The sequence below is a fragment of the Coptis chinensis genome, chromosome 7 (assembly GCF_015680905.1).
Source record: "Coptis chinensis isolate HL-2020 chromosome 7, ASM1568090v1, whole genome shotgun sequence".
NCBI lineage: Eukaryota > Viridiplantae > Streptophyta > Magnoliopsida > Ranunculales > Ranunculaceae > Coptis > Coptis chinensis.
In genome coordinates, this window is record NC_141462.1 from 13,250,156 (window position 1) to 13,264,878 (window position 14,723).

A 14,723-nucleotide genomic window follows, 5' to 3' on the forward strand; every position below is an offset into this window, starting at 1 on the left:
ACCCCAGAAGAATGATGCCATGCAGCAAGCTATCAGCAATTTCAAAGGAAAAGCGACTGAAGAATATCATTATAGTTAGGAGCGATTCAACAATCTGCTAGTCTCGTGTCCACATCATGGATACGACAAGAGCACACTGGCTCATTTTTTCTATCGAGGACTCTCGATAATGAACAAGCAGATGATACAGTCAATGCACAAAGGCAAGTTTACATCAATAGATGGAGAGGAAGCTTACAACTTTCTCGAGAATTTAGCCGAAGAAACACAACAATGGACTACTATCAACGAGGATGTCGCTAGCATGGAGGGGGAGCCAAAGCAATTTGGTTACCAAGCACATGAACAAGCAGATCAAGAACTGAAGTCTGCATTGGCTAGCCTGGCCACCAGCATTGAAACTCTGAGTAAGAAATTCAACCAATTCTATATGAATCCCTCCAAGATCAACAAGTCTCAAGCTAAATCTCTCCCAGTCATGCAAGCTAGCCGATACTGCGAAGTCTGTTCGAACACTTCTCATGCAACTCTAGAATGTCCTAGTAACTATCAACATGAATCAGTTGGAGAGTACAATATAAACTCATTTTGGAGGCCCAACCAAGGTGGTAATAACTTTCAAGGCAATTATTGGAGACAGAACGCTGAACCCCCAAGTTCTCAAGATCAAAGTTATATTCCATAGACAAGTCAAGCTTCACAGTTGGTTCCTCAACAACAATTATACTCTCAGCAGAATTCCAATACAAGTGGAGAGTTAGTGCCTGATCCTAGGAGAAATTATGTCGCACCTGCCAACCTAGAGAATGCTATTACTTTGCTATCACAGAAAAATCAGAAGTTTGAAAGTGTTCTAGAGCTTATTGCACGTCTCATTTCCAATCTCCAAAGAATCTTAGGCAAATCAATGTTCTAGAATGGAGTCTCTAGAGGCTAAGGTCAACCAACTCACTAATGCTTTGTCTGTAAAGACACAAGCCACTCAACCTAGCTTATTGGAACCAATATTGAGGAGTGAAGATGTATGCCACATTAGGACAACTTCTAGTACTGATCACCTCCATGATCATGCCAGCTCAGTTACTACTCTTAGATCGAGGGATTGAAGATAGACAACAAGGTTGACTTACCTTCTCATGATGACATTGCTTCTGGCAACCCATCAAGATTTCAAATGAAGTTCGAAAGGAAGTGGGAGAAATTCTTTCAACTCCCATTTGTCAAGATAACCAAGACAAGATATGCAAGAATGTCAAAGAGAAAGAAGAGCAAACACATGCTGATGCGTTTGTACCAAAGACACCTTTTCCTATGTTTTTTGCTCAAAGCAAAAAGAACAAGCAATTTTTAGAGATGAAGGAGGCATTTGAGAAAGATAAAATCAATATCCCCTTTCTCACAACCATCAAGCAGTGGCCATCATATGCCAAATTCTTGAAAGATGCATGCAACATAAAGAGAAGTACTCATGTTCCAAAGCGAGCGATTCTAGCTGGACAAACAACATCTATTATCCATCAGCAAGCTCCAGTCAAGCTCAAAGATCCAGAAAGTCCTACAATATCATAGAAGATAGGAGAAAAATTCACAAGTAATGCTCTTTTAGACCTTGGTGCTAGTGTGAATCTCTTGTCATATCATGTGTACCAAACCTTGGGCCTAGAGAACCTAAAACCTACAAAAGTCAAATTGAAGTTAGCTGACCGTTCTACCAAGATTCCCAGAGGAATAGTTGAGGATGTTCTTGTTCAAGTAACCGATTTCTACTATCCAGTGGATTTCATTGTGATAGATACCCAGGAAGCCTTTGATAAAATACCAATTATTCTAGACCGACCTTTCCTCGCTACCACAAAAGCCTTGATAAATTGTCACAACGGTGAAATGAAGATCAACTTTGGTAAGATGTCCATGGACATAAATATCTTTCACCTGTTGCATAAGGATTGTGATGACACCGAAGGTGGAGAGGTGTACTTCCTTGATAGCATGCTACAAGAATTCGTCCCATTCAAAGATATAATTGAAAGTGCTCAATCTACATAAAACTGTGATTAACCTGAAAACCCCACCACTGGCGTTGCTAGCCATGTTCTTGGAATCTCTCAGAGAAAATTCAAGATTTAAGTGAAGCGAATGGAAAATTGGAGAGAGTATCATATCTTGAGAAGATGAACTCTACATTTCGGGATGAACAACGGAAACTACGCCTTGAAAAAATCGGTTGCTAGAGAATCGGCTTTAAAGAAGTTTTGGAAAAACAAATGAAATCTAGAAACCTGAATGAGTCTTCTAAAGTAGAAAGTGGACCATATTAATAAGAAGCATTGCCTTTGTTGAAGCTTCTTCTACACCACCATTAATGCGAATGAGAGAAGTATGTGAACCAAATCTACCACCCACCTTGAGCCGTCGGTCGGCCCGGACATCTATTATCATTATTGTGGTGGTAAAGGGCATATCGATACTATTGTCTGTTAGAAAGAAAGATTTTTGTCAATCTTCTACACAGAGGAACCACAAGGCATATCACATAATCATCAGACTTGAAATAGTTCAAGGTAGAGAAGCAACTTCACCAGCAATCTTTCCAACATATCAAGGAGTATTTTTGACGACCCACAAGGTGAGACCTCCTTGTCCTCCAAACATTCGTCAGATTTGGGTAAGAAAATCTGATCTCCTCACTCCAAATTGATAATATATGATATAATAGATAGTCTTAGGGATTTGACTTAAAAAGACCTAACAAAAAAAAAATTGTAAAAGGAAATGTTCTTATTTTTGGGATTAATTTTGATATTCGGCATCAATGGTAACATCTTCCCTTTTTCTCATTCATTTCATTTACTTAATTTCTATACATTGAGGACAATGCATATGTCAAGTTGGGGGAGGGTGTACTTGAGAAATGAATTTCGAAAATTAGTTTTCAAAAACAAAAATATTTTTGTTTCTATATCAATAGCATGAGAAAAATGAATTTTAATGATGAGAGTCCGGATATAGATTCTATCTTTTAGTGTTGAGTTTGATAGATAATTGATATTATTGATTTCATTACTGCTTAGACTATTTATTATGCTCGGACATAGTTCTTGTTGATAGAATTCTTTATCAATGCGCCACCATAGTATTTGGTCAGTTTTGTGTACTTTTACTTGAAGAGATATCTAACCCCTAGTAAACTGGAAGTAGAATTTTTTAGATTTAGCCCGTGAGACTTGAGCTTTATACCCATTCTTTGGAGAGTTCTTACAAAATATCTGAGTCTTAGTAACTCAACATCTTTCAGTTCTTTATGTCGTTGTAATATAGTCTCATTATTCGTTGATTTGGCTAATCACGAAGTGACATCAACTAGGGAGATAGCAATTAGGTCTTGTAGTCTATTCGAAATAGAGTATCATACTAATAAGTCAAGTAGTGAACCCATTCAGCCTTTATCCCACCTAGTATGACCATCATGTTAAACCCTTTTGAGCCTTACATCAAGCCATTTCTTCCAAAACCCTTTATCCTTTACCCAACTCCAAACAAGGAGTATAGCCAAAAACCTTTATCAGTCATACCCATATGTTTCTGAGTATACGAGGGGCATAAAGAGCACAAAAGGAAGATTACAAGGAAATATCAGAGATATACAATGAAGACCATCATTCTGTTTCTAAGTGAAAGAAGCTAGTGGAAACAATCCAAGCATATCCACCGTACTAATTAAAAATATAAAAAAAAAAAAAAAAAAAAAAAAAAAAAAAAAAATGGAAATGGATGGAAAAGCTAAGATAAAGGAAGAATTTTTTTCTGCAATATCCCGATTTGAAGAAATCTTCCAAAGAAAGAAGCAAAACCCTTAGTGTTTTTCGAAAACAACCTTTGACTCCTTTTTACCTTTCCTTCATAAACCAATACCCAAGCCAAGTTACAACCCATGACTTATCACTACAAGATGGTACCTGCGAGTCTAGAATAGGTGAGAGGATGCTAAAGTGAAGGACCGACACTTCATATGTGATTGACATTCTTTCCATGAGACTACCGTCATCTAGAAGTCCGTTTTTTCAAGGTAGTATGTGGGATGTTCAGATTCATTATTTTTTCCCCACATACATGAGGTAAAATTGTGTAATTCCATCTTCCTAGAGATTCTTTTATGAGAGTATGACCGGTGAGGATTGAAAATCGAGATTATCTGTCTAAAGGTAAACTAGGGATTTCGTTTCCTGGATATGAGAGTATAGGAGATTGACTAAGTACACACATAAGCCTTGATTGAGAATTTTGTCAATTTTTACTATCTCCTATCATAATCTATAAGTCTTTGCAGCAATATAGTTAGCAATGGAGACCGTCTGTTAGAGTAAGCACTAAGTGGGTAAAGAATTTCTCTCTCTAAAAAATACTATCATTCTTAAACATGCTATTGATTGATTTTGTGGGTATATCACCTGAAAATCCTCACGATACTACAACTCGTCCTTTTTGGGGAACTTAAAGGTTTAAAGCCTTGTTGCATATGGTAAATGCAATCGCGATGCCTGCGAAAGTGAGTTAGGATTTTATTTTTGTTATTAGGATGTGATTTTGATCACTTATCTATTTTTTTATCTTATTTGCCAAGAGACTATCAAAAAGCTAGTTAGGAGTTGTGATAAGTGCTTAAAAAATACAATTTAACCCTCGATTATGTCTCTTGTTTAGCCATCTTAGTGGACTAATAGTATTTGTAAGTTATGTTTTAATTATGATTCTACAGGTGAAAAATAGAGTTTTGTGAAATATTAGAGAAAAAGGGATAAAACGGAGCAATTCAGAGCATTAAGGATCACATGGGAAGCCCGTGGACAATCATGGGGAATGCCAAGGAATTGAAGCTATTAAAGATGCAACTTGGACCTATTTTAAAGCCTATTTGGAAGCCCAAGGCCAAAGGATTTATTGCTTGAACCAAAGCCCACAAAAGATGATAGAAGGATAGAGCAAAAGAAGGAAAATAAACTTCCGCGTCTGGGACACATATATCGTGTGTCCAGACGTAATGCTCACGTCTGAGACGCAAGAATCGTGCATCCAGACGCATGAAACGACACTGTAGCCACCTCCTTCTCAGTTTTAGAGACGAAGTTGGACTCTGAAAGAAGTTTATTTGTATTAGGAAACAAATGGCGGTTTGGAATGCTTCTAGAACTCATTGTAACCCCTATAAATAGAGGACCTAAGTGCCTCATGTAATTGGCCAATTCACTTATACTCTTGTCTCTAGAACTTGAGGCAGAGAGAGATTAATAATAAAAGATTCGGTTTTAACTAGTCGAGTCTTAATAAATTAGTCTTTCTAGTCTTATGTTCTTCAACTCTTCTTTTTCTCGTTATTCGTGTTCTTTCTTCTTTATGGAAGGCTAATCTTCTCCTTCAAGGGAGGAGATGAAGCCAGTGCTTAGGGTTTGATGATTCTTTTGGTTCATGGTGTTCTTCAATTAGGTTAGTTCTTTGTGTTTTTAGTTATTAGTTACATTGCCCAGACCAGAGGATGGAAGTATAGATTAAGGTTTTTATTTATTACAATCGAATATCATGCTAGTTTAGAATTTTATTTATTGAAATTGAATATTTGCTAGTGACATGTTTTTATTTATTACAATTGAATATAATGCTAGAATAGGGTTTTATTTGTTGTAATTGAATATTATACTATTATTCTCTACTTTTCTTCTAGTTGTGTATTGTTTTAGAGTAAGGGAAGTATTCCTTGTGTTTGCCTTAGATGGTGATTCATTGAATAGCTGCCCAAGCTCACATAAAAGGAAAGAATATATTAATAGCATAAACATAGAAACAACCTTAAGTAGAGTTATTCGTTAACAATATTTTATCCAAGAGGGCACCGGTACTCGCTCGATTGCCTAATTTTAGTTTGCTTGTGAGAACAACTATGAAGCATAAGGTCACAGATCAAAAGTATCGGTGGATTCTAATATCTTGAATTCCCTCTCCTATAAATTCTCAATAGTTTAGTTAGTTTATTTTAGTTTAACATTAGAATCTATAATATCTATAATAACAGTTTTTAATCCCTCAAACCCCCTTTCTAGTCTTGTCCTTCATATAAAAATACACTTAAAAGTGGAACGATACCCTACTCATCCTTTACTTATTGAGGGATAATTAGGTTTTGATACGCTTCTATTTTGTTCAACGACCATCATCTATCTACATCATCCATATACCATCTCACACACAAAAAAGGCAAAGTCTGGTACTCACTAGAATTTTAAATTTACAATTATTTTAATGTTTGTGATTGTTTTAAAGTGTAAACTTGCTTTGGGGGTCCAAAAGCAATGTTGTTGCTGATGCTTGTATAATTGAGGGGTTTGGACCGGATGACAAGATCCATAATGATAGAATGGGTGAAGGCTATGTGCGTGTACAAATAATTCGTGCAATTTCAGTGATTGCCCTTCTACCAAGACCAATTCTTGATGATGGCATTACCAGGGTAGGTAGTGCAGTCGGGTACCACGTGGCTTGGCCTCGTGACTTTGTCATACTTGATAATAAGGTAAAACGTATTCTATTATATTTTTCTACCAATATTTATATAAATTAGCACTTATTTGTATTTATTATTCAATGTTTATTTTATTTTTTTTATAGAAAAATGAGGTTGAATGTGATGAGCTTGACGAAATTATATTTGAAGAATTTGCGGTTTTGGTGGGCAATATAATGAAGGGAAATCATATAAATGAAATGGACACGAGGATTTTTTAGCGTGAACTGTAGTTTTATATTGCAAAAGATGAAATAATGGATATTTGTCATAAGCAAATGTTGAATGCCAATTGCATTGTAGTATATATCAAGTGAGTGGAATCTTGGATTTTTATTTTTTTTTTTAAAAGATGAGTTGTTTAATTTATGCGTACATGTCGTACTAATGGTAGTATACTTTTCTTTTAGATATTTGTATGAGAAATACGAAAGTTCTCGACAGAGGTTTGGATTCTGTTATCTTGGCAATTTCAACTTATATGCAGACAAAAAAGAGATGAATCGTCTGGTCTCAAATAGATTAATGGCAAGACAAGGAGACCAAGTTATTTTTCTTCCGTACAATTCGGGGTATGCTTGTTGGTCATGTTCTTTAACATATATGCATTCTTATTTTATTTTTATTTTTTGTACTTTCTTAACTCCTATATATGGTTGTATATATATAGGATTCATTGGGTTTTGGTAATTATTGACGTAAGTGCAAAAAATATATATTTTCTTGATTCAACTAGAGGTGTCCCTGATATAAAGCTAAAATGCATGGTGAACGCGTGAGTTGATGAATCTCATTTTTATTTTGTATGTCATATATGCAAACAACTTGTAACTTAATTGTAAAGTTCGTTTTTTTAGTGGGATGAAAATATTAGCATTAAGTAAAGGAAAAAGAGTGGAACCAAAGTGGGACTATATCAAGGTAAATATACAGTACTTGAATGTGAAAGATTTACTTAGTGTATTGAATATGTTTTGACAATTTGTTTATATTTTTGTGTAGTGCCCAATTCAACCAGGAGGATACGAGTGTGGATATTATGTCTTGCGGTTCATGAGACATTTTATGATGGATCCTAGTCAATCAATTAAGACAAAGGTTAGCAAGTCTTTCTTGTTAATATATTCTAAAATATATATGTAATTCTTTCTTGTAAACGTATATATCATATATACTAAATTCTTTGTTGACTTGACGTACTCGTGTAGCTAATGGAGCTGGCCAACACTATCACCTATACCACTGCTGAGCTTATTGAAATTCATATGGAGTTTATTGACTTTATCGAAAGATTTATCTCGCCAAGCCAAAGGTATGTGTATGTATTGTAATAATAGTATTTTGTTTTTATTTTGTTTACTGCTTTGAGGTATGGGATGACTTTAAATGTAGTAGTGTATATCTTGAACCACAGCCCATTTGCATTGTAGGTATTTTCATTTATTTTTTCTTCAGTTGTGAGAGAACTAGGTCCCACCGCATTGTTATCATCATACCTATATAAAATAGTTTGCTTTTGGTTAGTGGCTTGAGCTTTTGGTAGCAAATTTATTAATAATGTTTACTTTATTTGTTTCTTAGGTTTGACAACGTTCGATCGATCGATGGATAATACTTAATTTGTTGATGATGGAGTTAATTAGAATGATTTTTAGTTTGGTTGAATGTGCTATCAAATAAATGTATCTAGCATTTTTCAGTGATGTTGGATAAATGATAAATTGATGTAAGGAATAAGGATTTTTGAATGGTTTGAAAATATATAGGTTGAAGTTACTGTGGATGTTCTAATTTTATTTTTGAGAATTTTATAGCTGTTTTATTGGTGAAATAAATTTACAGGTTAGGAATTGAATTACTAGTTATTATACAGTATTTTTTACTGGAAAAATAATATAATAATAATATAATTTTTTTTTAAAAAAAATAGATGACGGTTGTAGAAGAACTGTCACAATGTAAACTATTTGTTAACTTATTTTTCTTCCATAAAATGACGGTTCTATAATAGTTAATAGGCATTTTATGACGGTTCTACAGTAGTCAATGTGCATTTCATGACGGTTCTGATGTGAATTATTAGAAAGTATTGTTAATTTTTTGACGATTCTGACATTAACTGTTAGAAAATATTGTTAATTTTTTGGCGGTTCTAACTATAATTAATGATGGTTACATATGAGGTGTCATAATAAAATTTATCTACTATGACGTTTTAAAGACTAATACATGTCATAATGGGAGGACTTTTTAAGACGTCTTTCTATAAACCATCATAAATTTAATTACGGTTTTGGTTAACTTTTTATGACACCTTCAATAATGTCGCCTAGTTTTTCAATCAGAAAGTGTCATGTATTTCATGACAGCAAAAATTTGTCATAAAAAGCCCTTTTTTTAGTAGTGTATTTTTCTTCATCAAACTTCTACAATTCTTATATTCAATTTTCTTCTTCTTTTAAATTTATTCACTTTTTGAGGATCTCTGCATCCTTTTTTTAAATCTCTATTTATTCTGCATCACAAATTCAGTTAGAATTTTGCTGCCATTCCACAAGTGAAACAGCAAGTTTATCTTAATTTCCACCTCTTTAGATTTAGGCCACATTAGACTTTGCTTAGTGATTGCAATCTATAATTATGATTTCAGTCCTTTTTCTTTGCTTAATTGATATTCCTAATATCAGACTGCTGCATAAGGTTTGTAGGATACTTATAACCATGGCATTTAGTGCACACACGTACCCGGTACCCAGGTTGTGGCCCGTGAGTAAATCCAATAGCCAAAACATAAGTCTAGGTTTAGCTGATATAAAGTAACTTAAGCTTACAATTATACTATCCAAGCCATTACCTCTGTGGTGATCAAGATGAGATCTCGAATTCAAACAACTTTGAAGGTTACAAATATCGCTATGGTTTCTCTCTTTGATTCCAAAAATGTGGAGAAGATCGAAAGAATGAATCTTCTCTCTCCTCCTTAAGTTTTTTATAATCTTCTGACACCTGTCCATTCTCTTCCTTCTTCTTCCCACTTCTTTGGTGCAAAATACAAGTTTGGAGATGAGTCAATATCTCGGTTTATACTTACGAGATTGAGGGTTGAAATATCATCTGCTACGATATTTGGCCACCACAATCTCATCCTCGAGAGTCCATTTGGACATGCTCCTCAGCTTCTATTTGGAGAAACGAGAACATGAAATGCTATCATTATGCTCATTGATCGATCCTATTTAATTTGAACAATATAACTTCTCCCAACTTTATAATTAAGTTGTGTTGTCTAAGCTAGCTAGAAGTTGCTTCGAGCCTTTGATATGATAAAAGTCTTAAAACCAACTGAAATGAATTGGCCCAATGGCTGAATTTTTAAACTATTAATTCAAGAGCACTACTTCGGTGCGCGAGCTGTATCGTGTGCAGGAAGTGAGGGCCGTTGATCAGTACTTCTTGACACAATACACACGCACCCCCCTTGTGATGAGTGGCCGAGATGTGAGGGCATAGCCTACATCTCGCGCACAGTAGATTTAGCCTTAATTCAAACTGATTATTGCCAATTTGTTAAGTTATTCTTTTGGCTAAAAATTAAGTTCGATTGTTAGTTCAACGAACAAATTGCTAAACTAGCTAGTATGGTTCAAAGCGTAGTACAAAATGTCGCGATATCTATTGAGATTTTAATAGATGATATGATATTTTTAAATTTTTATTTCCTATTAAATATTTCCAATTTTGTACCAATCAAGTTTAAATGTTTCTATTGATGATACAAATTAGTCCACATTTTTTTTTTTCCTTTCTTATAATTTTTTTGTTTGATATTTAATTTAATAACCTTTTACATGTCGATATTTTACTAAATATCTATGATATATCTGTTGATATCGATTTTTGGCGACATATCACGACATATCGTAGATATGAACACATTATCCAATATAAAATATCCCCACACAAAAGGATATATTGTCGATAGATAGATAGATATATATATCAGGATTTCAAATATCGATATATCTCCATATCCCAATATTTTGTACAATGGTTCAAAGAACTTGTGCATGAATGAGTTTTAATTCCCCCTTGGGAGAATACATTTATGTATGCCGCACAATAACTGCATCTGGAAGGTGTCTTTATCTTATGGAGTATGGACTACTAAATACAAACACGTTTAGTTTATTCTGGTTGAAATCTGGTCAATAGGTGTTCCCAAACTTTCAAAAGTATAAGGTAGGTGTATTTCAATATTTCTAATGGTTTATTTGTCCCTTGAATATGGGATTTTTTTAAAAAACCAATTGAATGTATTTTGTTTGAGAAGAAACTGGGAAATTTGCTTGGATTTAAATATGAAAACGAAAACCGACCACAGTACCACATGTTTTTTCATTCTTCTTCCTGTTCTTATTATTTTTATTATCGAAGCCATCTCTTTCACATAATCACATTAATCTTGACAACCAAGAAAACACAATCCGCGGAGATGGCTAATGTTGCTCCCAACTTTAAGGTCAATTAGACCAGATACGACATAATATGATATCCCATTGGTTATAAATTAAAGTAGATATATGATATTATTGGTCATCTTACCAACACCCAGACACCGAGAGAGAAAAGGAGAAAAAGATGAGATCCCATAAATCCATAAAGCCTGATTGAGCAGACATGCAATCTATATGGTTGTCAAAGAAGAAAATGGAAGATTTTTGTAACTACCATTAAACAGAGGAAGATAGACTGAAACTAACATAATAATATCTCTCTTCATTCTTATCAAAACAATATAGTAATACAATTCTTTTATTGTTTATCACAATGTAGTAAGATTATTTCTTTAATTAAGGTAGTCATAGAGATTAATTGAGAGGAAGAGGAAGTATCACTGATCATTAGTGAGTACTTGTAATTAATTTAATCTAATACAAACACTTGTGAGTTGGGATGCATCAAGATGTAGCAATACAGTAAGGTTCCCACATGATCAATGACCTCCTAGGCTCCTTGCACCCCTTGACTGATGGTACCAAGTAATCAGCATTATTCCCCCTCATAAGGACTAATTCTTGATTTGCTTGAGGATTTATATTCTTATGGACAATGAACTTGTTGTGTTTGTTGATGGGTGGCAATTGTTGAGTTAGTGGATGAGGAGTGCACACTGCTGTCGGTGGCGCCACTGCCTTGGTCCGCCAGCAATAATCGTAAGTGTTGAAAGACGAAGCCGCCGAAGATGGAGTGAGTCTACTCACCAGTGGAGGAGGTGGGAGTGATTGGGCAAATGGTGTTTCCTCAGTTCCAATATTCATTTCTAACTTGGGTGACCAAGTTGGATCTCTATTAGTTAAGCCTGCGAGCTGCTTGTTCGCCATAAGTGCTGACCTGTGCACACTTATCACTCCAGTTGGCAGCTTATTTGTTGGCTGGCTTAACTTCGTCTCCAACACAGTGCCCCTGTCCATCATCACCTGTTCTTGCTCTTCCTCAACACCCTCACTCGCACTCTCATCGTCTTCATCTTCTTCAGACTCAAATTCATATTCTTCTTCGTCTTCAAACATTGCTGCTTCTTCATCTTCTTCATATTTTTGTATTGTTATCTTAAGGTTACAATTCTCTTCAGTGCTTTCTTTGGTGTTTTCAGTGTTGGTGGTTTCATTACATTTGGGATTAACAAAAGTAAGTAAAAGGCGTCCGCCTTCGCGTTGAGCTTGGAAGTAGCTCTGGGAAGGGGCAGGAGTAGGGACTGCTTCAAGGACTAGTCTACCATCTTTGCGATGGGATCGCATGTGGATACCAGATTGACAAAGGGAAGGCAGTGGAGGAGGAAATGAACGAGAAGACGGTTTCTTAACCGCGTGGGAACTGTATTTCATGACACCACCCATTTCCTGCTTAACGACAGCAGGTGTCTCTTTCTCTTCTTCTTGTTCTTCTTCACGTTCTTCGTCGCTAGTCTCTGAAGGCGGGGGAGATGAAAATCCATCTGAACCCGTCTCAGATCCTAGACTTTCAGTGCAGATCTCTAAGCTTCGCTTGCTAAGCGACCTAGCACGCTTCGCCAGTGGATGGACATATGGAGTGGCAAGTGGTGAGGACTTCTGGGACACAATTGAGTTCCAGATATCAGACTGTCCTGGTGGTTCTTTTTCTTTCTTCGAGTTCCAAATCGGAGAATCTCCATCACTTGAAACTTGAAACTCTTCAGAAGAAGCTATCCTCTTCAATGGAGAGAAACCATTCTGCACCAGCCATTTCTTTGAAGACATGTCAGCAGACAGTGTCCTCCTCATTGTCTTTGATCTTTCGTACTTTGAAGAACCAAGGATGGATCCAATTCCTTGAAGTTCATTAGATACGTTCATGTTGACAGCAGTTGACATCTTCTTCGAAAAAATCACCCTACATAAATTTTTTTTTAAAAAAAAAAAAAAAAAAAAAAAAAACTTAGAACATATTATAAATTTAAAGAAGTGTTCAAAAGGTAGCAATGCAAAATGCAAAATTTGCGCAAACAAATATAGTAAACATAGTATAGAAAAAATGTTACCTCAAACAAAAAATAACATCCAACGTCGACAGAGCAAAGCCCGGTAGGGTGGAAATAGCCCCGAAAGCCGAAATTGATTAACCCTAAGGTTTTTGGAGAATTTGAAGGTGATGTATTGAAGAGTATTTGCTTGACGGATAACAAGATGAAAGGGGTGTGGGTGGTACTTATAGGTGCAAAAAAAGCCATTGGAATTGTGTCCATGGTCCCACTCTCACGACACCACAGAAAGAAAACTTTTCTCTCTTTATACTCGTATTGGTATAAAAACTTGCAAGTTGAAAAAAAAAATGTGAATTCAAAAATTAGTTAGTAAATAAGCAATCTGGTGAGAAAGCTTAATGCAGAAGCAGAGGAATCTTGAACATGATTGGGGGTGCAACCATTTGATTTTTGAAAGGTGAAACTGTAGCACAAAGATGAAGAGAGAAAAAAAAAATGTTAAAAAATAGGGGAATAATGTATGTGGAAACAATGGGAGTGCGTCATGTTTGTTTTGAAAGGGGTGGCGGTGGTGGGACCAATAAAGGTTCTGTCCTCTCGTTTTGGGTGATACTTGATAGATATCTACGTCGATCACCACTCCACTCCACAGTACCAAAAGGCACTGATGTTGATCAATTCAAAAAAAAAGAAAAAAAAAAAAGAAAGAAAAAAAAAAGACGAATTGAGAGAGTGAGTGTGAGACCATTTTAGCAGAAGAAACCAAATTCTATTTCTTGAGAGATGGGATCAACTAGTACATGGCTCAAAACTACAAAACTTTCATCTGTACGTACCCATTCTTTGAGCCAACCTGTTCAACAATTTGGCATAGACCAATGATTGGCATATAAAAATTGGGCGTGTTAATTTAGATAGACTCTGTAAAAACTCCATTAAAAAAAAAGTCAGATCTATAAATTAATAGTACGGTACACAAAATAATATATCTTAGTACTTAGAGAGTTAGGGGAAGAGAAAATTGGTAATTTTCATACGTGACTAATACTTAGGAGCATATGAACAAGTAAATTGTATTATCGCATACAACAATAACAAAAAGCCAGTTGGCATCCTAACTGGACAAACCCAAAGAGTGTGAACAAGGAATATGTAGTATGAAGGGCCACGAAAAATTTGGAATACTAGATAAGTTTGCTTTCCGTGAGTTGGTTGGTGTTATCATTGGCACGAAGTTGTATGCCTAGTCATGCTACCCATGGATTGATCAAATTTGCCAAGTAAGGCGCCAACAAGAATTGACATCAACGTGATACAAACCTCGCGAAAACTATTGCAATTCCTGTAGTTCATTTGTGTTTATCGCGTGCTATTGTCCTCAAGAAAGCTTCTACAACAGTTAGCAACTTAAGAAGTAGTACATTTGCCAATTTTGATCCTTTTTCCTTTTGTGCTCTATCAATGCATTCAATATCATTTCAACTGGAGTTATCCCTCACATGAGGAGAGAACCGAGAATCGACGTAAACGGGCAAACTCGACATCCGTGAAGTCGTCGAAATACCGAGCTCTCCAAGACATATTGGCGACCAGCTTTCAAAGTGGCCTTGCCAGGTCTCAGTCATCAGTCTTTGCTGACTTCGGCGCTTCAGTCTATTTTCGTGGGCC

The 14,723-nt window shown here is 35.6% G+C and overlaps 1 protein-coding gene across 1 annotated transcript; it reads right to left on the reverse strand.

Moving 5' to 3' along the window:
- Positions 1-11,309: 11,309 nt before the first annotated feature.
- On the reverse strand, positions 11,310-13,251 carry LOC147486121 (FAF-like protein (DUF3049)). The gene is made up of 2 exons (XM_086571639.1): positions 13,113-13,251; positions 11,310-12,964 (listed from the first exon to the last, which is right to left on the reverse strand). The coding sequence occupies exon 2, from the start codon at positions 12,943-12,945 to the stop codon at positions 11,512-11,514; it is 1,434 nt and encodes a 477-aa protein (XP_086427765.1). The 5' UTR covers positions 12,946-12,964; positions 13,113-13,251; the 3' UTR covers positions 11,310-11,511.
- Between the last annotated feature and the right edge of the window lie 1,472 nt (positions 13,252-14,723).

Coding starts and splice junctions, on each gene's coding strand:
- LOC147486121 (XM_086571639.1), bottom strand. CDS start 12,945: ATGTCAACTGCTGTCAACATGAACGTATCTAATGAACTTCAAGGAATT.